Raw genomic sequence first — 27,539 nt, forward strand, 5'->3', positions numbered from 1 at the left:
TTAGCTAAGGAGAAAAACAAAAAACCAAAAAGCTCTCCAAGGAATAACCAGGGGAAAAAAAAAATCAATGTTCTATCACTTTTGAGAATTTTCACAACCATAAAAGATAAGTGAAAATAGTGCTTTTTTTTAAAAAAAATTAAGGTTACTATAAATATCTAATAATCCCTAAATTTTATATGTAGAAAAAGTATGAATGAAAGTGGAATATGATTATCAAGAAAAAATATTTGAAAAGCTAAGACAAACCACGTGGCTATATTAGTACTTACCTGTTGAATGATTTTGGAAGTTTTTTGAAGATTCTCTCTAGGAGGGACTTTACCAAATAATTTCCAGCCAGGAGCACTATGAACAACTGATTTGAGTTCCTTTGTCCTTTTTGGAAAAAGGTTTCTGAAACACAGAAAAGTTACATGAATTGTGTTTTTGGTAACCAGAGCACTATTTAATAATTTTTAAAGTATCTTTATACCCAAGACAAACACAAAATATGTTTAAATTAAATTCTTTCTATTATTTAAAGATTTTTTTATTTTTAAGTAATCTCTACACCCAACACAGGACTTTAACTCACAACCCTGAGATCAAGGGTTGTGCTCCACCAACTGAGCAAGCCAGGTGCCTCTAAATGAAATTATTTCCGCTACTTATACAACTGACTATTAGACTAACAGGACTTATTTAAGAATATCTGACTTATAGAGAAATTCTAGAAGAATTATCAACAGAGATACTAAACAAATTGGGAGAAAAATGACAGCTGTAAATAAAATGTAAATATCTGCTTTGGATCAGTTACAAAGTATACTAGAACTGACTATACCTGTACTTGGTAATAAAAGCCAAGAATCTGAGAACAAAAAAGTTAAAAAGAATCTGTATAAAATAGGTAAAGTAATAAAAATTTTTGGGAAAATACTCTTTAATTATTTTCAGTAATAATTTGTTATTATTTGCAATAACAGGGCATCTACTGATCCTCCACTGCTAGAATATATGTTTATGTAAATTGTTTTCCTAGGACAGATATGTACAAGAAAGCTTAGTGCCAAAGACTCAATAAATAGCCTTGGAAGAAAGTATCTCCTGGGCGCCTGGGTGGCTCAGTCAGTTGAGCGTCTGACTCTTGGTTTCAGCTCAGGTCCTGATCTCAGGGGTCATGGGACTGAGTCCCACATCAGACTCGGCGCTCAATGTGAAGTCTACTTGGGATTCTCTCTCCCTCTCCCTCTGCCCCTCCCGCTTATGCTTTCTCTCTAAAATAAATAAATAAATCTTTAAAAGATTAAAAAAGGAAAGAAATTATCTCTCACTGAAATCTAAAGGAAACCTGTACAAGGATCAAGGATTTTTTTTTAGAAGACTTTTTATTTATTTATTTGAGACAGAAAGCACACAAGAGCACAAGAAGGGGGAGGGTCAAAGGGAGAGGGAGAAGCAGATTCCCTGCTGAGCAGGGAGCCCAATGCGTGGCTCAATCCCAGGACCCTGGGATCATGACCTGAGCTGAAGCCAGACGCTTAACTGACAGAACCACCCAGGTGCCCACAAGGATCAAGGATTTTACTTATTTATCTCTAGGCCCTTATCAACCAAAATAAGTATCTATAGCAGATATAAGGAGGAATGATATTCAAAATATGTATCTATCAATAAAGCATGACCAGGGCACCCTTAGAAAGTACCGATGAATCCAACCGAATAGGAACCCTTCTTATCAGCTGTGATATAAGTGATCATTAAGCAAATTTTTAATTTGTACATATAGTTACAAATTATTTGAAGTCCTAAGTGACTTGGTTTATCTACATTCAAAAGATCATATACCTATTCTTAAAAGTAATTATTGTGATAAAAAGGAGTTAAGTTTTTAAAGCCTAATGTTAAAGCCATTCTTTGAGTTTAGAAAGGTATCTATGGACTCCTACAAAAGAATGTGGACTAATCCCTAATAAAGAGACACTCCCATTTCCTTGTGTGTGCAATGGAAGTGAACTGATGACAATGTAGAGTAATTTCTATTTAGGATGCTTTAGAAGTTTCATCTCTGAGACTATATATAGTGACTCAATTCTCTACTTAATAAGATCTCTAGATTGGAGGTTTTTAATAATGATTATACTGAGGACTGGTATATTTATAACATACAATTTCAAGCCTCAAAGGATGGCCTATTAATTTAAATAATATTTGATATCTTGTGTGTAGTAACAGGATTTCTATGAGCATTTCTCCTTCAAAATGAACATGAAACTGTTAAATTTTCTTAATAGAGGGAACTGAAAAAGACACAGAAGGAGAAAGGAGGTCTCCTCTGGTTTCCAGCTGCTGCAGAGTGGGTGGCATAACTCTACTCAGTCATGTGCCCAGGACATGCAGTCTTTCAGCAAATTTGCAGCATTGGCAAACTCAACCTGGAGATGGCTTCTGCAGCCCTCTTGATATGGAAACTAGCATCCCAAAGGCTTCCTGCTGGCAGGGATATACCAGTTCCCTCGGTAAGCCCCACAGAGCTCACCTGTACTCCCTGGATAGTTCTCACCAGCCAAGCTATGCTCCCCCTACCAGCCCCTCTGCGGCTTGCCTGTATCACAAAGGTTTGCCATCCAGCCATGCTAAACACAGGAGAAAAATCTTTGTCACCGTGGTTTATGCAAAAAATTATTGACTATGACATCAAAGTCATTACCCATAAAATAAAAATTTTTAATTTTTTTAAAAGATTTTATTTATTTGAGAGAGTGCACATGTGCACAAGCAGGGGGAAGAGCAGGGGGAGAGGGAGAAGCCGACTTCACGCTCAGCAAGGAGCCTGATGTGGGGCTTGATCCTGGGACCCTGGGATCATGACCTGAGCTGAAGGCAGACACTTAACCAACTGAGCCACCCAGGCAAAATAAAACATTGAAAAACTGGCCTTAATCCAATTTAAAACAAATTTAAATCAAATTTGCAGTTCAAAAGCATCACTGATAGAAAATGTAAGAATAGTAAGATCTAGAGGTCAGTTCCTCCCCAAAGTAAAAACTGAGCTGGAAAGAGCAATTGTAATCAACCGGTTCAGAACTCTAGAAACTTATTAACAAACAGGGAAGTACATGAAGGAAGAGAGTGCTGATCCTTCCTAAGAAGTCTACGGGTGTAAACCAACCACCTTCCCTCAAGTCCTCAGCCCTTCCTTCCATAGCAGTGGGGATTAGGAGCCCACGTTTCTGAAGTGGTTGATGCATCAGGAGGGATAATAGGGCTGTCTTTCTAAAATTTGGAGTTATGAATTTTGGTTGGCCTGGCAGTGCCTTGAGGGCCCAGCACAGACATCTGTATCAGTTCAGTCATCTTGCAGCAGTGGCTTCCACTGGTGGTGTGTACCGGAACTTAAAAAAGATAAAACTCTTGGGCGCCTGGGTGGCTCAGTTGGTTAAGCATCTGCCTTTGGCTCAGGTCATGATCCCAGGGTCCTGGAATTGAGTCCCACATCGGGCTCCTTGCTCAGCTGGGAGCCCTCTTCTCCCTCTGCCACTCCCACCCCCCCCCCGCTTGTGCTTTCCCTCTCTCACAAATACAATCTTAAAAGAAAAAAAGATAAAACTCTTTTTGTCTCTCTTTTTGAGCCACACATTTAAGGAAAAAATCTTTTTCAAGCTACCAGTTGACTGCAGAAGTAAGAACAGAAACTTGTGCGGCGCCTGGGTGGCTCAGTCGTTAAGCGTCTGCCTTCAGCTCAGGTCATGATCCCAGGGTCCTGGGATCGAGCTCCACATCAGGCTCCCTGCTTGGCGGGAAGCCTGCTTCTCCCTCTCCCACTCCCCCTGCTTGTGTTCCCCTTTCTCGCTATGTCTCTGTCAAATAAATAAATAAAATCTTAAAAAAAAACAAAAAACAGAAACTTGTGACATCACACAAAAAGAATTATATACTTTGCAAAATAGTCTGGAAACATCACAAATGGATGACTCTAGCACTCAACAAACAAAAATCAGCAATCACTGAAGAGTTAATAGATTTACACAATACCACATTATAGTAATCGGAATATCCAGGTCTCAACAAAAAATTACAATACACACAAAGAAAGAACAAAGTATGAACCATTCACAGGAGCAAGATTTGACAAAAACATCCCTGAGGAAGTCCAGACAGTGGGACTACTACTCAAAGATGTTAAATTAACTGTCTCAAACATACCCAGTAAACTAAAGGAAACCACAAAGAAATAGGGAGTGGGGAATGCATGAACAAAATAAGAATATCAACAAGGAAAAAGTATTATAGAAAGGAACCAAACAAATTCTAGAGTTGAAAACTAGCATAACTAAAATGAAATATTTCTTTTTTTTTTTTTTTTTAAGGTTTTATTTATTTGGGGACGCCTGGGTGGCTCAGTTGGTTAAGCATCTGCCTTAGGCTCAGGTCATGATCCGAGGGTCCTGCGATCAAGTCCCGCATTGGGCTCCTTGCTCAGCAGGGAGCCTGCTTCTCTGTCTCCCTCTGCCTGCCAGTCCTCCTGCTTGTGGGTGCTCTCTCTCTGACAAATAAGTAAATAAAACCTTAAAAAAAAAAAACAAGGATAAAGAGAAAATTTAGAAAACAGCAAGAGAGAAGCAAATACCACAAACAAGATTAATGACTAATTTTTCATCAGAAACCATGGGGGCCAGAAGGTAGTGGGATAATATATTTAAAGTTCTAAAAGAAAAAAGTAGCAACTACAAATTCTATATGCAGCAAATCTATCATTCAAGAATGAAAGAGAAATGAAGACATTTCTAGATAAACAAAAGTTGAAGGAGTTCATTACCAACAGACCTGAGCTATAAGAAATGCTAAAGGGAGCTCTTCAGGCTGAAATGAAAAGTAACCAGAGAGTAACTCAAAGCCATGAGAAGAAATAAATAACATTAGTAAAATTAACTACATAGGTAAATGTCAAAGCCAGTATTATTGTACTTTCGGTTTGTAACAACACTTTTTTTTCCCTATGATTCACAAGACAAATGTATAAAATATTTATAAATTTATGCTAATAGACACACAATGTATAAACATGTAATCTCTGACAATAACAATATAAAGGAGGAGGGACAGAGATGTCTAAGTGTATACTAGTGAAACTAACTTGGTATTATTCAAAATTGGTTGCTGTAAGTTTAAGATGTTACCTATAATCCTTTTTTAAAAAACTTTTTTAAAAAACATTGTATTTATTTATTTGACAGACAGATACACAGCAAGAGAGGGAACACAAGCAGGGGGAGTGGGAGAGGGAGAAGCAGGCTTCCCGCAGAGCAGGGAGCCCGATGTGGGACTCGATCCCAGGAGATCATGACCTGAGCTGAAGGTAGACGCTTAACGACTGAGCCACCCAGATGCCCCATGGCATGTTAGTTTTACATGAGAGTTCTACCAAATTTTTCCGGATACAGATTGCACCAACACTGTATCAACTATTTTTGAGAATGAAAGAGAGAATAATCTTTAATCATATCTGTAAGACCAATATGAACTTAGTAACAAAACCGGGCATGAACAGCTTAAGAGAGTAAAATTACAGACCAATCTAACTCATGAACACAGAAGAAATATACTAAACAAAATATTAGCAAACTAAATATAATCTGTAAAGAAAGAATACATCATGACTAGGTTGGATTTGTCTCAGGAATGCAAAGGTAGTCAAACATTGTAAGATCTTAAATGTTATTCAATACATTAACAGAAAAAAAGGAAAAAAAAACTCTGATAATCTCAAAGCTAAAAAAAAAAAGATGGTAAAGTCAAACATTCCATTCACAATAGAAACTACAAAAGACAACTAGAAGACAACTTAAGGACACCTACCAAAAACCTACAGTAAATGTCATTTTTTTAAAGATTTATTTATTTATTTATTTATTTATTTATTTATTTATTTATCTGAGAGAGAGGAGGGGCAGAGGAAGAGGGAGAGAATCTCAAGCAGACTCCCAGCTGAGCACAGAGCCTGATGCAGGGCTCAATTCCACAACCCTGAGATCATGAACTGAGCTAAAATCAAGAGTTGGATGCTTAACCAACTGAGCCACCCAGCTGCCTCAGTAAATGTCATTCTTAATAAAATTTCAGAAACATAGTCTTTTAAGATCAGGAACAAGACAAAGATGCCACTATTCTCACTTCTCTTCAACTTTGTACCGAAGGTCTTAGTGCAATCAGGTAAGAAAGAGAAATAAATGGTAGAAGGATTGGAAAGGAAGAGCAAAAGCCATTATGCATAGACAATATGAAAATCTGTATGTATGTATGTATGTATTTATTTATTTAAAGATTTTATTTATTTATTTGACAGAGAGAGACACAGCGAGAGAGGGAACACAAGCAGGGGGAGTGGGAGAGGGAGAAGCAGGCTTCCTGCGGAGCAGGGAGCCTGATGCGGGGCTCGATCCCAGGACCCTGGGATCATGACCTGAGCCAAAGGCAGACGCTTAACAACTGAGCCACCCAGGCACCCCGAAAATCTGTATTTAAAAACTCTATAATATACTATCAAATTACTATCAAACTCCATAATATACTATAAAATTACAAACTAAAGAGTTTAGCAAGTGGTTATCTGTAAGATCAAAAAACAAAATCCAGCTTTGACTTTGTATTTATCAATAGCAGCTAAAAATAAAAAAGTTGAAAGCAATATCAATATCAACAAAATATAAGGTACCTAGGGGTGCCTGCTTGGCTCAGTTTTTCAACCCTGGACCTCAGGGTTGTAAGTTTGAGCCACACATAGGGTGTAGAGATTACTTAAATAAATCTTTAAAAATGTGTGTGTGTGTGTGTGTGTGTGTGTGTGTGTGTATACAATTGATCATTGGAAAAACAATACACAACTCAGAAATACACAAAAGCATAAATGGAAACAGAGATGGCACTGCAATCAATGATGACAGGATAGATCATTTAAAAAATGACGCCAGGGGGCTCCTGGGTAGCTCACTCGGTTGAGCATCCAACTCTTGATCTCAGCTCAGGTCTTGATCTCTGGTCAAGAATTTGAGCCCTGCACTGGGCTCCACAATGGGCATGGAGCTGACATTAAAAAAAAAAAAAAAAGGGTGCCTGGGTGGCTCAGTTGGTTAAGCAACTGCCTTCGGCTCAGGTCATGATCCCGGAGTCCTGGGACTGAGTCCCACGTCGGGCTCCCTGCTCAGTGGGGAGTCTGCTTCTCCCTCTGACCCTACCCCCTCTTGGGCTCTGTCTCTCAAATAAATAAATAAAATCTTTGTATATATATATATATATATATATATATATATATATACACATATTTAAAAAAATGCTGGGACATTTGGCTATCAATGGGGGGGGGGGAAATGAAACTGGATCCCTACCACAAATAAGAGTCAGTTCCCAATGGATTAAATAGTTAGATGTGAATAAACTTCCAAAGTTTTAGAAAGAAATACAAGAGAATTTTAAAATAAGCTCATAGCAGTGAAAAATCTAAAAATAGGACCCAAAGGACTATCATTTTTTAAACTTAATTAAATCACAATATTAAAATTAAGGACTTCTATTCAAGGGGCAGTATAGAAAAAGTAAAAAGACACAAAACTGGGGCACCTGGGTGGCTCAGTCGGTTAAGCGTCCATCTTCGGTTCAGGTCATGATCCCAGAGTCCTGGGATGGAGTCCCACATCGGCCTCCTAGCTCAGCAGGGAGTCTGCTTCTCTCTCTCCCTCTGCCCCTCCCCCCTGCTCATGCGCACTCTTTCTCAAATAAATAAATAAAATCTTAAAAAAAAAACCCACAAGGGGTGCCTGGGTAGCTCGGTCGTTAAGCGTCTGCCTTCGGCTTGGGTCATGATCCCAGGGTCCTGGGATCAAGCCACTCATCAGGCTCCCTGCTCAGCGGGAAGCCTGCTTCTCCCTCTCCCACTCCCCCTGTTTGTGTTCCCTCTCTCGCTGTGTCTCTCTCTGTCAAATAAATAAAATCCTAAAAAACAAAAACAAAAAATATGCAACAGAAACTACAACACAAATAAGTGACAAAAGATTCGTACATCGAAAATATAAAGAACTCCAACTAATCATTTTCATAAGTGATAAAATGTCTAATAAAAAAGATAAAAATTATTAAAAAGTATTGCACAAAGAAGGCAAACAAATGGCAAATAAAGAAATCTATCAGAAGATATTTAGCCTCATTCATAATTAGTGAGCCCACAAACTAAAACCAGAATAACATTTTTATTTTATAACAGGATTGGCAAAAACTAAGAAATCTGATAATACCAGATTTGGAGGGAGAAGAATGTTCACACCTTGGTTTCTATCTCATAAAGCTGAACACTTGCATATACTACCATGCAGTGATTATACTTCTAGCCACATACTGTAGAGAAAGTTCTGGACACGTGCACTAGAAGATCTATTTAAGAACATTCAAGGAACACTATTCAAAAGAGCAAAAATCCTAAACAATCTAATAATCCACCGGCAGAAGAATGGAAAACTTAAATCATGGCATGTTATTAAATGTAATATTGTTCCTCAACAAACACAAATCAAAGCTACATCCATCAACATGGATGAATCTTAAAAACAATGCTGAGTTTTAAAAACAAACAAAAATGCAAGATGCAGAAGAGTACAAACTATACTATTTTTACGAAGCTCTAAAATAATAAAATAGTAAGAAAAATGTTCTGGCAAAAACTATTGCTTAAATCACTAAATGAATTCAGTTTAGTTTTTACCTCTTGGGGTGAAAAGGACAGTAAGACACACACAGGTATATTTTCCACAGTACTGATAATGTTCTATTTCTGAGACTGGGCAAAGGGTTCACCAATGTATACCACGCCTCACAACTCATGTGTCTGTTACATGTTTTCTTCTGTATGTGTCCAAAAAAAAATACTAGTTTTTTTTTTAAGATTTTATTTATTTATTTGACAGAGAGAGAGAGAGAGAGAGAGAGACAGCCAGAGAGGAACACAAGCAAGGGGAGTGTAAGAGGGAGAAGCAGGCTTCCCACTGAGCAGGGAGCCCAATGCGGGGCTCGATCCCAGGACCCTGGGATCATGACCTGAGCTGAAGGCAGATGCTTAACGACTGAGCCACCCAGGCACCCCAAAATACTAGCTTTTACTAAGTTATGTAAACCTAACATCCCGAATGGAACTCCCTGATAACTGTAGAGCATCATATAAACAGTTAAAAGATTGCATATTCTGAATCCATCATCGGGGAGCTATAAAGTTAGCCTTTTCCTACATAGTGCTGGGTATCCGCTTTTGCCACAGGCTTAGGTATACTTATTTGGGCCAAAGTTGATAAACATTTCAGATTTTAGGTACTCCTCTTAGGGTCAATTCACATCTCTATATAAATTTGTCTCAATCATTGTACTGAGGTAGTTACTGGGTCAGAAGACTCCACGCTAACAATTAGCTCTTGGGGGAGGGAGGGATAAAGAAGTATACAATGAACAATAACTTTGTTTGTTTGGTTTTTACAACTACCACCAACTCTAATCATTGACCAGAATCAGATCTTTCACTATAATCTTAATTGTTTCAAATCTAAAAACCCATAAATCGCTTGCCTCCTCACAATGTATAAATAAGGTAGTTTTATGATGGGGAAAAAAATAGCATTTCATTCTCTATACTAGAAATGTAGAATTACATATATAATTAAAACAGGCTAACAAAATAGAAGGGGTTATGCAGTGTTTTCAAATACAATGAAATATAGCTTCAAATAATGTGACCTGGCTGAGAACACAGACATAGCAGCAGAATGAGGAGACCACAGGCAGAAGATGCAGTTATACCAAGAGAGAGTAATAATCACAAATCAGAAAATTCTCCATGCACAGAGCTTTATAGAGAGCCCTTGGGGGTGGTCACATCTCTATACTTTTACCTACAATTAAGGTATTGTAATCACTACCAAACACATTCTCATATAAAAAACTAGAGGCTATACATAGTAATACTGTGCATCAGGCCACCTATAAGTTACAGAACTCTTTATAAATCAGAGCCAAAATACCAAATATACATGATTCTTTTAGCAAAGACCTTTAGAAATAATCCTGCATCACAAAAAGCCTGTTAAGATGTGGGTTTATGTCTGAAATTAATTTATAAGGGTATTTTAGACTTCCAAAATTGAAGTCAAGGAATACTAACATCTTAAACCAAACAATAATAGGCCTTTCTATGGATGTAGTCTCTGAAGAATCTTGATACGATTGGAAAGGATAAAAAGGAAAAAAGCAAAATAAATGCATAACCCCCACAACAGAAAGCCTGGTTTCAACATGTTTTATAGCATAATATTACAATGATAATAAGTTCAGCATGAAGTTTAAATTTTAATTAAATCATTAAAACAAACGAAAGCCAAATACCTTAAGCTTACATATCCAATAAACTTTGGTTACTATAAGAAATTTCCATAAAAGAAATATGAGCCAACAGGTATCCAATTGCTAAGAAAGGCCACCAGATAATGTTCCACATTAATTTCTTATGCTTCTAAGAAATTTTGGATTAGGTTTTCAGGTTATCCCCTGCCACAAAAACTGTGTATAATGTAACTAAAAGGCATACAACTGCAACAAAAAGTAATTTTAAGATATTGTTACAAATAAATGAAATTGTATTAAAATAGTACAGATCAGATGGGTTCTACTAGTCAATCTAGAAAAAGAGTACCACTCTGTTAAGTCTTAAGGGAAAACACAACAAAAAGGCACATTAATAGTTCAAATATATGTCATATGTTGCCATTCTTCCCATACCCCACCCCTCGTCTCCCAATCCACTCTCAGGGCACTGGTGAAGTTGAGGTCTCAGTGCAAATAAATGTGTGGGACTAGGTTCCTCCTCACCACCTTTTCAAACTGAATACATACACACATACACACACACACACACACAGTTCCCTTTTTTCTATCCCCCAACATATTCAAATTTCTTAAATTTAAGTCAACACTAAGGTTCTTAGCAAAACAAACCAAACGTGTTCAAGCACCCATATACAAAAAAGAGGACAGTTCTTCCTCTCTGGATTTCAGGGGTAGAGCTTGACTGTATGAATGAGATTTATATGGCAGTGTTGGGAGGAAAAGGTCACTCCTACTCTGTATTCTTCATGCTTCAGGGGAGAGATGGAGAGGAGGGACACTCCTGGCTTCGTTCTGCTCCCTTATTCATCTCCTCCACCTGAGGGGTTAAATTTTGGTGACAGACATTGCGGCCTAACAGCAGAGAAGATACAGTTTGCTCTGCCTTCCTAATAATATGAGGTTGGGTTTCCTCTGTACCCCTCTGCCTCCGACCCCCTAAGGAAAGGCCTGTGATGCTAGTGACCAGCTGGATACATCAGGTGAAGTTTTAGAAGGCACACTGCAGCCAAAGGCATGTCTTTCAATCCAGATTTCATCAACATAAAGCTGATGTTTTAAGGTCCCATTTGTCTGTGTCCTACGTTTTTTTTTTCCCTACTGATTCCAAACTCAGATGGGCTGATAAAGAAGTGTTATTTGCTGGTTCTCCCCAAATTCCAAAAGTCGAGTTTTTAGAAGCTGAAAGTATCTTATGGCTTCAGATACAGTGGAGATATTAAAAACTATTTTTCTAGTTTGGGTGTTTTGGCTTTTGTGGTTTTTTTCCCCCCATTCTGCGACAACATGTTGTCTAAAGAACAGGAAATGGTAGTGGTAATCCATCTTTTCTCCATTAAGTTCATTCTCTTATCCCCAATCAACACTACTTTCACACACACAACTATCTACACACACACAGACATAAACACACCATCTTCCATTCTCTCCTCTAATCTGTGTCCGCTCTTTTTAGCAAAAAGAAAATGAGAAAATCTGCTGTACCAGCTAAGAAACAGCACTAGGTGAGAAGTAGCAGTTCAATGTTTCCATATCACTGAAAACATAAAAAAGAAAAAGAGGCACACCAAGAAAAAACTGATATGGGGATTAGAGAGAGAAAAAGAAAAAAAAAAAAGGCCTAGCCATTTTTCTCAGTGGCTTTTATAATAAAGGTTGCTGAATGATTCTTGCTTATTAATACTAGTATTTGCTTTCACATATCTGTGTATCTGAGTCCATTTCATTTTTCCAAGATTTCATTTCTTTTACCACACAAAAAGAGTTACATATAATAAAACAATCAGACCACTTGCCTACTACACCATATTAAAGGATAAAGCTAACCAAAAAGGGGCAAAACTTAACACCGTGATTTCTAAAGTAGCAGAATCTCCAGGGTTTCAGTCTTCAAGAACTGCCAAACCCATGTAAACATGACAAAACCATGTAAATTCCATAGTTTCTCACACTATGGAATTTGACACTTACAGAAAACTAGGACTGCCTAAGTCGTCAATCTTCTTATTGCCAACAATGTCAGCTCCAGGAAAAAAAATCACTCTTTTTGCCTAACATTTACACCTATATGACTATTTTAACTTTTCAGATTAAATTCTAATCATCACTTAAATGGGGTTGTACATAAAAAGGGGTTAAAATGCTTTTCTGAATAGTTAATCCAAATTCAATCAAGAGTAAAATCAGTTAGGGGCGCCTGGGTGGCTCAGTCATTAAGTATCTGCCTTCCGCTCAGACCATGATCCCAGGGTCCTGGGATCAAGCCCCGCATTGGGCTCCCTGCTCAGCGGGAAGCCTGCTTGTCCCTCTCCCACTCCCCCTGCTTGTGTTCCCTCTCTCACTGTGTCTCTCTCTGTCAAATAAATAAAATCTTAAAAAAAAAAAGAGTAAAATCAGTTAAAAAACAAAACAATACTAGAAATCATGACCTGATCTTCGAACTCTGTCTCAGTAGAAACTGGACTGCTGAAAACACAGGAACTTCCTGGACTTTGTACTTAAGTTTCCCTGAAGCATAACAGAAGGCCAAAAAGAAAACATTATCTAGTGATCATGGAATGCCACAGTTGACTACATAATTAATTCAAAGAAGTAGAAGTACTGTCTCTTTAAAATTCAGTACTTTGGCTACCCTTGAGTATTTTGGATTAAAGATCTGGCATGAAGATTACTTACATTCTTTCCAAACCTCAATCATTTTTCACTTGAAAAAGACTTTCAGCTGACTATATGCAAAAAAAGTACTTTTTCTGCCAGATAATGAAGGCTTTTTTTTAATTCCAAGAATTCTCTTTTTCAGGCTTTTTCTGGATCTTCTCTTTGTTGTTATTACAAATTGTAAAAATAAAAAAATACAGAATTTTTATTTAACATACACTGCTACACTAACCTACATATTCTCAGAAATTGGAACTATCAAAAAGGGACAGAATTCAGTATAATTTACTCTTTGTCAAAACACACACACACACACAGAATTTCAAGGCTGAAAGTAAAGGTTATAATTTTTTTGTTGTTGTTAAGCATTTTAGAGCTGCTAGGGACTACAGAGAGTAACTAGGTCAAAGGTTCTTCATCATGAATCAATGAACCTACATGAATGAGCTAGAGGAGGTCCACAGCCTCCTCAAACTGCATGCACAATTTAAAGTAAACGATGTACTTATGTAAATTTTTCTTGGGGAGTTGTCTATAACTTCCATCAAATTCTCAAAGTATTCAATATGCCACCACCACCACATCGGGAAAGCTTATAAAATCACTTGTAAAAGTCACATCACTAGAGACCTGAGCCAGATCTCTTGAAGAGTTCCTCTTCTTTCTTTCTTTTAAACATTTTTTTATTTTTATTGTTATGTTAATCACCATACATCATTAGTTTTTGATGGAGTGTTCCATGATTCATTGTTTGTAACACCCAGTGCTCTCTGCAGAATGTGCCCTCTTTAATACCCATCACCTCTTCTTTCTAATCACACTTAACTTGTTCATGTCCTTCACAGAACGATTAACATGTAAGAGCTTCATAACATAACATATTCCTATTCCCTTTCATTCTACACATTGCCAAAATGCTTTTTGATACTCATTTAAAGTTCAAAAATACAAATTATTTTCTTCTTCCTCCTATGTTCATGTCAGCAAGTCACCTTATGGTATATCTTATTTCTTGTTTAAGCAAATATTTATTTTTTAAGTAATCTGGAGCTTGAACTCATGACCCCAAGATCAAGAGTAACACGCTTTACCAACTGAGCCAGCCATAATAAGTTTTGGGCAATATCTTACTAATAGAGATCTTTTTATTCTTTCGTTGCACAGAGCAAAATAGAATACAATTAAGGGGAAAAGAAAAAAACTTAAAAACATTTTTGCTTTTGTGCTATATACTAATTACATGTTTGAATGCCTCATGAAGAAAATCTCCATCTCTCTACACCCAATGTACTACCTAAGACATTCAGAGGGAAGATAGAAACCACCAGAAGAAAAGAGGAAGAGTATAGGAAAGAACTTTTAGAACAAGAACATGAGCAGGAACAAGGAACAACACATCAGCAAAATATGAGAAAGGTATTCCAATCACCAGGAGGTAATCTATCTTTTAACCTAAAAGAAAATTGGAAAAGAAAGGCAAGAACACGACTGATGATGATGAGTAAAGCTAATCACATCTGTGAATACGTTTCCATTTATGCCTCTTGCATAAACAAAAAAATTATGTTAGTGTTTTTGTTATCTTCAATAATGGATACAGGGTTTCTTTTTGGAGTGATAAAAATGTTCAAAACTGATTGTGGTGATGGTTGTACAATTCTGTGAATATACTAAAAGCCACTGAATTGTATACTTTGAGTGGATCAGTTATGTAGTGTGTGAATTATAACAAAATAAAGCATTATTTAAGTGAAAAAATAAAAAGGTGACAATATCTAAATATAAAAGTAAAAAGAAAAGTGGGGTTTATCCCAGGAATGCAAGGCTAATTCAATACTTGAAAGTCAATCTAAAGATTATATAAATTTTTCTTGGGCAGTTGTATCAGCAGTCTAAAGAAGAAAAACCGTATTAGCAGTCTAAAGAAGAAAAACCACATGATCATATCAACTGATACACTGGACAATATCCTAAGTCCATTCTTGACCAAAAAAAAAATACACAGAAAATTAGGAATAGAATGGAAGTTCCTTAGCCTGGTTAAGGGCATCTTAAAACACACACACACACACACACACACACACACACACACACACACACACACACACACACACCCTATTGCTATCATACTAAATTGTGAAAGATCAAATATTTTGGAGATTAGAACAAAATAAAGATGACCACTCTCATCACTCCCATTCAAAATCATACTGAAAGTCCTAGCCAGTGTAATAAGATAAGAAAAGTAAGTCTTATAGATTGAGAAGGAAAAAAAAAGTTTCCCTATTTGTACAAAACATTATCTATATAAACAATCCCATAGGATACATAAAGAATCTCCTAGAACTAATAAATACATTTAGCTTGATTATAGGATGTAAGGCAAACATCAATCATATTTCTATATACTAGCAGTGAATAAATGGAAACTAAAATTTTTAAAAGTATATCATTTAGGGCGCCTGGGTGGCTCAGTCGTTAACATCTGCCTTCGGCTCAGGTCATGGTCCCAGGGTCCTGGGATCGAGTCCCACGTCGGGCTCCCTGCTTGGTGGGAAGCCTGCTTCTCCCTCTCCCACTCCCCCTGCTTGTGCTCCTTCTCTCGCTGTGTCTCTCTCTGTCAAATAAATTTTAAAAAATCTTAAAAAAAAAAGTATATCATTTACAGTATCTCCAATATTAAGTATTTACATATAAATATAACAAAACATGAGCAGGATGTATATGCTGAAAAATACAAAACACTGATGAAGGAAATCAAACAAGACCATAATAAATGGAGAGACCTGCTGTACTCAAGGAACAGAAAATTCAACATACTAAAAATGTCAATTCTTCCCAAGTTAATAAGGATTATCTGTAGATACAGACAAGCAGATTCTAAAATTGATATGTAAAGGCAAAGTACATACCCAAAACAATTTTGAAAATTTATTTAGTTGTTATCTTCTGCATTTGAATACAAGCTCTATGATGCTGTCACTGTATTAGACTGTGACCTCTGTGTTCATCATTGTACCCCTAGTGCTGTGCTTACACACATGAACGAAAGTTTACTAATTTGGGCAGCTACAGAGAAAAAAAATCACTTCTATTCCTACTTGTCTTAGTCCATTTAGGATGCTATGACAAAATACTATAGATTTGGTGGCTTATAAACAACAGAAGCTTATTTCCTACAGTTCTGGAAGCTGGGAAGTCAAAGATCAAGGCACTGGCAGATTCAGTGTCTGGTGAAAGCCTCCTTCTTGTTCACAGACTACTGTCTTTTGATTGTATCCTCACATGGTGGAAGGGATGAGAGAGCTCTCTGAGACCTCTTTTATAAGGACATTTATCCCATTCATGAGGGCTCCACTCTCATGACCTAAGCACATCCCAAAGTCCCCAACTCCAAATACTCTCACACCGGGGATTAGGTTTCCAACATACGATGGGGGAGCACATGACAAAGATGCAGTCCTACAGCATAGTCTAATGGAGGAGTGCAGTCTAGTGAGCCATTATTTCCACGAACCCTTCTCTTAGGAGCCACTTCTTGCATCGTTCTCTTCTAATACTTTCCACTTTCTATCATCTATACTGACCTGAATGCAACTTTTAAACTATAAATGCACTGAGAACAGGATTGTATAACATTCACAATGCCCTGCACATAAGCTATGTAAAACTAAAACACTCAGTAAATATTTTTTAAACTAACACAAAATGAAAATTGGTCATTTTTCTTTTGATGTTAAGTTCTACAAGTTTCACCACATGTATAGATTTGCATAACTACCACAATTGAGGTATACAACAGTTCCATCACCCCCAAAAATTCCATCATGTTACTTCTTGGTAATTGCCCTCTCCCCTAACTCCTGTAAAGTACTGCAATGAACCTGAAGATAAACTTGCAAGGCCGACTCAGTGCCTGAGAAGTAAATCTTGCCTCTCCCATCTCATGCTCCCTGCTAGTATCAAATCATAGCATTTCAATTTATGTCTGGCAATGTGATCATCGCTGACTTCACTAAAGGCCTTATTCTAGTTCCTTCCTTTCCTGGAATATAGCTGGTGTACAAATATGCTTGTGGAATGAGCAAGGGAGGGTCCAGACAAACAGAAATTAGAGAGGAGAATGTTAAAGAACTCATTCTGGCTAGAATAAACTATAAAGTACAAACAGAAAAGAATAGAGCATTCCATTTCCTTGCCCTCAAACCCTCAACAGTCCCTAATATTTATGGAAAATTTTTAATTCTTTATCCTAGTATTAAAAGCTCTTCACAACTTGAACCCAAATTATCTGTCCAACATTAGTTCCTACTACTCTTGCCACAACTAAAAGAAATACATGTGACTTTAGCATACCTGCAACCCACTCCCACTTCTTTGTGCATTTGCCCCAATCCCTACTGAAGCAGTAGCCCAATATGACTGCATTTGTATCTTATGACCTTGCCCTTCAGAACAAATTCATTCATAGGCTGAGACAATCAGATTCCCAGGATTTTTGGGGGTGGGGTCGGCAGCAAAGTAAAGTTTATTGAGTGACAGTACAAAGCTCCCAAGGAAGGAGGGGACCCGAAGGGGCCGCCCCTTTTTTTTGGTCCCAGGATTTTTAGATAGGAAACTGAGAGACTGAGTGAGTTGAAGGCTGGTAGATGCTTGAACTGATAAATCAGGTAGAGCTGGGACAGCTATATAGGGCTTTTGCAGGTGGAAACCATGCACTGAACAACCAGGAGACAGAAAGATGAGAAAAACCATCTCTTGAAAAGTGGAGAAACCACTGTTCCAGGCACTCTACAGCCCAGGTATATTTTATTTTCTATTTTCAAAACATAAGATGCCTATTACATGCCTACAATAAACATTCCTTCATTTAAGGTAGCTTAGGTGGGCTTCTGTTCCTTAAAATTATGGACACTAACCCTAATATATTAGCCAAACTCTATATCCTTTTCCACACATTCTGTACTTTCCTGCCTCTATGCTCTATATAGCTTATATACACATTTTATTTCTCCTATTAAAGGATAAACTAAGTTGGTCACACATACTTAGAACTGTAGTATAGCCAATCTAAAGAGTTTATTTATTTGAGAGAGAGAAAGAGTGCGTGTGCACCTGCAAGCAGGGGGAGGGGGAAAGGAAGAGGGAAAGAGAGAGAGAGAGAATCTCAAGCAGACTCCACGCCGAGCATGGGAGCCCCACATAGGGCTTGATCTCACAATCCTGAAATAATGACCCGAGCCAAAATCAAGAATCAGATGTTTAACTCACTGAGCCACGCAGGCACCCCAAATATAGCCAATCTAAAAAGTTCCTACTTTTGTGCATCAAATGATACTATTAAGAAAGTATAAAGACAAAGGCGCCTGGGTGGCTCAGTTGGTTAAGCGACTGCCTTTGGCTCAGGTCATGATCCTGGAGTCCCGGGATTGGGTCCCGCATTGGGCTCCCTGCTCAGCAGGGAGTCTGCTTCTCCCTCTGACCCTCTTCCCTCTCGTGCTCTCTATCTCTCATTCTCTCTCTCTCGAATAAATAAAATCTTTTAAAAAAAAAAGTATAAAGACAAGCCATAGAATAGGAGAAAATATTTCCAAATTATATAACTGATAAAGGGCTACTATTCAGAATATATAAAGAGCTCATAACTCAACAAAAATACAAACAGCCCAATTAAAAATGGGCAAAAGATATGAATAAACATTTCTCTAAAACAGATACACAATTATCTAACAAGCACATGAAAAGATGCTCAACATCATTAGTCATTAGGGAAACTCAAATTAAGACTACAGTGAGATACCACTCCATCCATACCCACTAGGATGGCTATAACTAGGGAAAAAAAAGGAAAATTATAGGTGTTGAAGAGGATGTGCAAAATGTGGAATCCTTGTACATTGCCGGTGGGAATGTAAAATGGTGCAGGTACTGTGGAAAACAACTGGTGGTTCCCTAGTAAGTTAAACATTATCATATGACCTCACAATTCCACTCCTAGGCCTAATACCCAAAATAACTTTAGAGGTATTAAAAAAAAAAAACTTGGTTATACACAAATGTTCATAGCAGTAGTATTCATAAAATCCAAAACATAAAAACAACCCAAATAAATGTCTGTCAATGGATAAGTGGATAAAAAATTCTGGTATGGCCACACAGTGGAAATCTATTCAGCCATCAAAAGTAGAACGGTACTGATACATGCTACAACATGGATGAAACTTGAAAACATTATGCTAAGTGAAAGACACAAAATGCCATGTATTGTATGATTTCTTTTACACAAAACATCCAGAATATGCAAACCCACTGAAACAGGACACAGATTAGTGGTTGCCAGGGGCTTGGGGGGAGAGGGGAGTGCAGTGACTGCTAATGGGTATGGAGGTTCCTTTTGGAGTAATGAAATGTCTTGGAACTAGACAGTGGTGATGACTAAACACCATGAATGCATTAAATGTCACTAATGGTAAATTTCCTATGTATTTTACCATAATAAAAAATGTTAACAGGTTTCTAAAACTGAATTTCCAATTATCAATTTTTAAAACATGGTCACCAGTTTAATTAAGACTAGACCCAGGGCGCCTGGGTGGCTCGGTTGGTTAGGCGACTGCCTTCGGCTCAGGTCATGATCCTGGAGTCCTGGGATCGAGTCCCGCATCGGGCTCCCTGCTCAGCGGGGAGTCTAATTCTCTCTCTGACCCTCTTGGATCTCGTGCACGCTCTCTCTCTCTCTCTCTCTCTCAAATAAAAAAATAAAACATTACAAAAAAAAAAAAAAAAGACTAGACCCATATCTTTAAGTAGTAATAAGTATGCCAAACCAAAAACCATGTCTAAACCACACAACTTTGTAAAGTAAGAACTATTTCAAGGAAATTCACTTTTATTTTTTTTCTGGCAGTTTGGAATTAAATATATTGCACAGAAAACTAAATCCCACTGGTTAAGGCTTTTTAAACAAGATACAAAAATGACTGTTTATATCAAAAGCTGTTTATTCTACACGAGCTGTTTTTAAGCTTTATCAAATCTAAAATGGGGCGCCTGGGTGGCTCAGATGGTTAAGCGTCTGCCTTTGGCTCAGGTCATGATCCCAGGGTTCTGGGATCGAGTCCCGCATTGGGCTCCCTGCTCCTTGGGAATCTGCTTCTCCCTCTGCTTCTCTCTCTCTCTGTCTCTCATGAATAAATAAATAAAAATTTTTAAAAAAATCTAAAATGAAGGCTAATATTTAAAATTATTAAAAATTTTGGCGATGGCAAACAAATGTTATTTAATATAGATTTGTAAGAATGAATAAGAATGAACAAAATGACAAAAGATGAATGTGTTTGCTATTAATAAAGGATCAAAAATACAAGACAGAGTGCAAGAAAAAGCCAGATAAATCTACTTCTACTGAAATTGAGAATAATTTGTTTTGCTAATCAGAAAAGCTGAAGAAGGGGCACCTAGGTGGCTCAGTCAGTTGTGTCCAGCTCTTGATTTTCACTCAGGTCATGATCTCAGGGTCATGAGATCAAGCCTTGCATCAGGCTCCATGTTGGGCATGGAGCCTGCTTAAGTCTCTCTCTCCCTCTCCTTCTGCCCTCACCCCCCTCTATGGGCACACGCACACACCCTCTCTCCCTCTCTCTCAAAAAAAAAGAAAAGCTGAAGAAAATTATTTACTTCCCAAGTGGAAAAAACATAAAGGATATTTCAAAACTTGCAACATCATTAAGGCAACATTTACCATACAGAGTTCAATATTTCTTTTACATTATGACACTGCCAGTTACAGATGTTATATTATGGATTTTCCCACGATCTATATAAAATTTAGTCCTTTAGGGGCACCTGGGTGGTGCAGTCTGTAAAGCGACTGACTCTTGGTTTTGGCTCAGGTCGTGATCTCAGGGTGGTGAGATCCACCCCTATACTGGGCTCCATGATGAGCACAGAGTCTGCTTGAGATTCTCTCTCCTTCTCCCTCTGCCCCTCCCACTTGTGTGCGCCATGCTCGCTCGCTCTCCCTCAAAATCAATCAATCAATCTTAAAAAAAAAAAGTTAGTCCTTTAAACATGGACTGTTTTTTGCAAACACAGTGGTAAGTAACAAAAGAGTTTTAGGCTCCACCAAAATTGAACTGATACTGCCAGATCTACCCAAGATGACCAAATTTAAGGGTGGCAGACACCAAGTCTCTGACTTTATTTAATCCTTTAAAAGAATATGAAGGTGAAATCATTTATGCTGGTTTGTACAAACCACAACTATTTACATATTATGTCTAACTATTTGCCTGGGGACAAATCTATTATAACTAAGATATTACTTAAAGTACTTACTATAGTTAATGTACAACTGAACTTGTTTAGTTGGCTTCCTAATGTGTTTCAGCTTTGATCCCCTCCAACATTCAGTTTTCTAGCCCTATTTTACATTGGCCCAACCGATTTCTCTCCTACAGAAACATCTCCCCAAAGACAGGTACCAAAATAGTTTGAGAAATGATATTTTTAAAGTAACAAGTGGAGAGCCTCCCAGAGTGATCACTTCAAAGGTTCCATTTAGTTATATTACCTTCTTGTACCTTTTTAAAGGCTGTAGCCCAATAAATCTTTGTGTTCCTATTACATATAAGGCCCTATGTTCCTCTGCAGAGACAAAAAAGCAAAAAAGACATGTTCCCTATCTCCAGGGAGTTTGGAAGTCTCAAGACTTTGTGTTTACCTCATTCAATCCCTGAAATGGCTGAAGCGTAGACTGCCAGCATCCACTTTTATGAAGCGATGTATAGAACATGTGCACTGAATGTAAAGACTTGATTTTACAACAACTTAACACTTGCAGGGTTTTCCCTGAAGTTGTTTCCTTTCTGATTCATTACAGTAAAACAACCAGCCTAACAGCTATTCTGGCTCTTCCCCCCCCCCATCAAATTCCTTACAAAACATGGTAGACATATAATTTTTCATATGACTCTCCATTTTCATGTCATCCCACTTCCCTCAAAACAAAAATCAGATTCAAGGTTTTTCTCCATTAAAGCTTCACAAAAGGCATCTGGTATAAGCATATGTCACTCAATTTGTTAGTGATTCCTTCTGACAAGGATTGAATATAATGTTATTTACATCAACTACCAGATATCACACTTTAACAGACCAACAAGCACCCATAAACTACCACAGTGTATCCAAGCCTGGTTTCACAAGTCCCAAATCATCTGCCACAAGAGTCATTGTTCTAAATTGCAATTCTGCGGGGTGCCTGGGTAATTCAGTCAGTTAGGCATCAGATGCTTGATCTAAGCTCAAGTCTTGATCATGGGGTGCTGAGTTCAAGCCCCACATTGGGCTTCACGCTGGGTGTGGAGCCTACCTAAATTAAAAAAAAAAAAATGCAATTCTGAGCACGCTGCCCTTGTTTTCAGAGCCCATCCGGGGAACCTGGGTGGCTCAGTTGGTTAAGCGTCCGGCTCAGGTCATGATCCCAGGGTCCTGGGATCCAGCCTGGCGTGCAGCTCCCTGCTCAGTGGGGAGTCTGCTTCTCCCTCTGCCCTTCCCCCAGTGCTTGTGCTTGCTCTAATAAATCAAATCCTTAAAAAAAAAAAAAAAAGTCCATCAAAGGTCCTGTGTACTGCCACCCCTCGTGGAATCAGTTTACACTGCTTAGTTCTGTCATACAAACTCTCTCACAATTTAGCTCCAACTTTTTGCCTTCGGATTTTGACACTGCCTCACTTGCCCTAAGGGCAGTCATACTGAGTATCTGCAGTCCCAAGCACTGTGCTATTTCATGCATAAATTCTGCACATGTTGTTGTGTGCCTGTATGGTCCTCAGTCAGCCTCATTCCAATCCCAACTGTTCTCATTAGTAAAACACCAACCATTTTTGTTTCATCTACCGTGAAGAGTTCCCTAACTTCCTACCCCAAAGTTAATCACTCCTGCAGTGCTACTGATACATCCTGTATCTTCTTTTATAACACTAATCAGGTAATACTGTGTAAGTACTGATTTATGTGACTCCCCCATCTTAAGTTTAATACTTTTTCTTATTGTTTAATATTATTTAATTTCCTTAGTGCCTCATATACATAATAGGGCTCAAAAGCGTTTGTTTGAATAACTAAATGGTAAGAAAATTACAAACTAACTCATAAGAACTGTGTATGCTTAGGTCAGAAGGTCCAAAAACAAAAAAGAGGCTCAGAAGCTATCTTTAAATTTATGAAGGGTGATTATGTGAAAAAACCAACTTGTTCTTTGTGGCTCTAAAAGGCAAATTAGGTCCAGAAACATTACAAAGAGATACACTGTTTTCCACATAAAGAACCTTTTAACAATACCCTCAATAGGCTGCCTTGAGGAAATTGACCTCCTCGTTAGTGAAAGAATTCAAGCAGAGGCTAAACAATATCCATCAGGTGCCCAAACTCTCTAAGAATAAAGAGGCAAACACACTTAGCTCTAGGGTGGTGGTGGTGGTGGTTGGTTTGTTTTGTTGACCTTTTTGCTCAGGCCTGACCTAGAAGTACTTCTTGAACAGATGGCATGCGATAGAACTCATCTTCCAGTAGCATAGTTGAAATCCCTCTAGTGATCAAGGTGTTATGATGTTTCCATTAAAAGTACAACTAAATCAAAAGATTGTATTTTGGTGGTCTCTTAGAACAAAACAATCTTATCTCATTAAAGATATAGCTAGTTATTATTTTATTTGGGAAAATGTAATAATGGTTATCTTCTACAATTGTTCCTTTCTGCAGTACAATTCTCAGTTATTTGTACGTCCAATTTTGAAATGTAATTGCTATCCTAGGTCTTCTTGACAGTATTAATGCATTTCTGGGAGTATATCACAAAGATGACTATTATTCTCTGGTTATATGTTCAATTATCGTGCTGGTTACCTTATATAATAATCTATCAAAAATTGTATTAGTCTTTGATAACAAAGTTTGGTTCCCAACACCCAATTCTGAATCACAACAAATCTGTTTCCAAACAACACCCAGGATTTCAATCTCTTCGATCCTAGGTAGTACCAATGAGGTAGGTTAAAAAGTCAATCCAACAGGGTGTCAAGGGCCATGTAAGAAAAAAAAAAGAGCATTACATTTTATCACTTACGTTTTTTTTAAAGATTTTATTTATTTATTTGTCAGAGAGAGAGAACACAAGCAGGGGGAGAAGCAGGCAGAGGGAGAAGCAGGCTCCCCGCTGAGCAAGGAGCCTGATGTGGACCCGATCCCAGGATCATGACCTGAGCCAAAGGCAGACGCTTAACCGACTGAGCCACACAGGCGTCCCTATCACTTACATTTTAAAAACCCACATTTTATCACTCTTCAAAAATACAGAAACTGCTCAGTTGAGATCTTTTACTGACTTAAAACTTCAATAGTTTACTTCAGAACTTAAATTTAAACCTACACAATATATCTTCCCGCTAATGAGCAATTAATTTTCTCCTTATGGGTGAGAGGGATTTTAATTCTGTTTGCTAGACTTACCATGGTGCTTGCAGAAAATTCTCCTTTTAACAATGAAACTCAAGGAAGAACACATTGCATAAAATACTACTTTTTAGTATCTGAATCTATCATACTAGCACCTAAACTTTTAGAACCTAAATGAAACCATACACACACACACACACACACACACACACACAAACACATATATAGGTTATTTTACATTATGTACATTATATCATATATGTACTATATATATTAACCTAAATATATTACATACATTAGATAATTACAGGTTATATATATATATATAAAACCTATCATTAAAAAATATTTCTGCTGCACAATATGACCTCTTAAGAAGCCATGACAGGATGAGGACATTAGGGAAGTTAAGAGGGAGACACAGCAGATATCTTTAAGGCAAGAAGTTGCCAGAAACCTCTACAAAGGCACTGAGGTAAGCAGGGCAGAAAAATAAATATGGGAATAATCTGCAGTAATACTCTGAAACCTAGCAGCCAAAGTACAGAGCTAACTTCCGGCTAACATGTATTCTCCTCAGCAATTTTTTTTCTGTAGAAACATCTTCCAACTCATTCTCTTAACAGCTTTTCCTGTCTCTAACTGTAACTTCACACTCTCCAATTTTCTTTATCTATTTCCTTAGCACCTTAACTGAAATAGTATGGAAACAACGTATTTAGCCTTAGTAGTTTTATTTTATATTTCCTGCCCTGCTTTTCAAAAGCAAATAAGAGCATTTTCTAAAGACAAGGAAATGGACCCTCCCCTCAAGCCTCTAGAGAAGAAAGTAGTCCTGCTGACACCATGATTTTAGCCCATTGAGACATACGTTAGACCTCTAACCTACAGAGCTATCAGATAATGAATTCCTATTTTTTAAGCCAAAAAAAGATGAGCATTTTCTGTTTTTCTTACAAAAAAAATTTAAATTTATAGACTCTGAGTACCTTTTTCTGGGGGCAATAAAAGTATTTCCCCTACTTGACTAGAAGATGACTATAGACAGTCTAGATGAAAACCAGATTTGGAAACTGTAAATAATTCCCAGTGTATGATGGGTAGTTATACATTACAGTATTTGTGAAAATATGAGAAAATAGCACATAATTTGATTTCAAAACTATCATGTTCAGTTCCAAACTCAGAATGTTTTAATCTCTGTGGGGTTAGAAACAGGCAGATGGAAATATTTTCTAGCCAATAATGTATCTCAAAATAAAATTCAAATTAAAAAGAAAGTGAAAAGCCAAATTCAAAGGTAAATTTAAACACATTACCAAGTTCACTCTCAAACTAGCTCTAACTAGGAACATAACTTGTAGCTTGGTTTCCTAAGGTAAACTTCTCTTAATTGCAGGAAAGAGCCTGCTGAAAACCCAGACAGTCACATGGGTTTCCCTCTCTTTCTTCTTTTGGCCACAGAAATAAGAAGTCCAAGAAAGGCTGAAGCAGCAAATTCTAGAGGGGAATAAGCCATGTTCAATCTGCAGGATCCTTTCTTAAAGGCATGGAAAAGAGTTACAACTAGCTGCAGAAGGAACGAAAATTAACACCTTTTTTTGATAAGCTATAAATAAGGAGAGGTAAAGTTGTGTCTCCAGGTTAAAGAGATCTGAGTAAAATTTTAAAAGTTAAAGCTTTTCACAGGATAGGCAAGCATGACTATCTACACAGCATAAAATGAAAGTAAAAGACCCTTCCCACTAATAAAAAGGAAACTAAGATTTAATCAGGCAGAGATAACTTCTCAACCTAGTGAAAGTTAGCAAAATACTTCTACATTTGTATTTACCCCTGTTCTCTACTGTACCTGTACTTACACTCACCAATTACAGAGGACCTGCATACGACCTAATTTTAAATCAGTAAGGTAATATGAGTTCTAAATGCATGTTGTACCTTCTTTCAGTTATTATCTGAGGACACCTGCCTATCAACAATTATTTCAATAATTATATTCTGGGAACCACCTGCATCAGAATCACTAGGGGGTCCCTGTTAAATACTTGGTTTCCTGCTGGCCCCACCCAAGATCTAGTGAATCAAAAACGGAGGGGGAGCTCAAGAAATCTGCATTCTTAACAACCTCCTCCCTCCAGGTAATTTTAAACACTAAAGTTTAAGAATTATTGTAGTAGGGTCCAAGCAACTATCAATCAGAACTACCTGGGGACAACTCAGGGTAGCTAGCAGAGTTCCTAGGAAGAAACAAGCTGCCTCAAAAAGGACCGACTTTCCCCTTCCCGATATACTTGGAGACGCCTAACAGATGTGTCACCTCAAAATCTCCAAATGTTTCCACTCTTCCCAAAGCTTTCCCACCACAACATACTAACTTTGAAATGTGTGAGTGAGCCAAGCTAAACATTTCATGAATTTAAACTAAAAAACTGGCTTTGCCTGTCTATAAGTTCCTTAAAACAATAAAAGATACAAATATTTTAATACTTCTCAACATTCCCTCCTTTCAGTTCCTTCTCAGATTGACTTTTTAGTCAAAGCTTCAAGACTTTTGGAAATTTTAGATCATAATGTTACAGTCCATTTTAATTCCCATACAATCCCGAATACCAATTATAAATCTACTATAAATTTTACCAATAAAAATCTACTAATTGTGTAATGTTTCTTCAGGTAGTACACAAAAAATCCATTCATCTCTTCCCTTCTTTAAACCAATGGATTTCAGGGCGCCTGGGTGGCTCAGTCGTTAAGCGTCTGCCTTCGGCTCAGGTCATGATCCCAGGGTCCTGGGATCGAGTCCCACATCGGGCTCCCTGCTCAGCGGGAAGCCTGCTTCTCCCTCTCCCACTCCCCCTGCTCGTGTTCCTGCTCTCTCTGTGTCTCTCTGTCAAATAAATAAATAAAATCTTTAAAAATAAAAAAAATAAATAAACCAATGGATTTCAGTAATGAAGCTGGGGAAGGGACTGCAGCTGTCATACTGAAGTTTGAATAATAACATTTGAACCTTCACTATATGCCAG

General features: G+C 37.6%; 1 protein-coding gene across 4 annotated transcripts in view; it reads right to left on the reverse strand.

Annotated features, from left to right (window-relative positions):
• TBC1D12 (TBC1 domain family member 12) overlaps positions 1–27,539 on the reverse strand; it is a 118,289-nt gene that overhangs the window by 61,366 nt on the left and 29,384 nt on the right. For all 4 annotated transcript variants that reach the window (XM_073904425.1, XM_025880879.2, XM_073904426.1 and 1 more), the window contains exon 2: positions 273–396. Coding sequence is in view for 2 of the 4 variants with exons in the window: in XM_025880879.2 (XP_025736664.2) it covers positions 273–396 (124 nt within the window). In the remaining 2 variants the exon portion in view is untranslated. The remainder of the gene's footprint in view (positions 1–272; positions 397–27,539) is intronic.

Source organism: Callorhinus ursinus, unplaced genomic scaffold (assembly GCF_003265705.2).
Source record: "Callorhinus ursinus isolate GAN/ISIS: 27379988/994484 unplaced genomic scaffold, GSC_fseal_2.0 scaffold20, whole genome shotgun sequence".
NCBI lineage: Eukaryota > Metazoa > Chordata > Mammalia > Carnivora > Otariidae > Callorhinus > Callorhinus ursinus.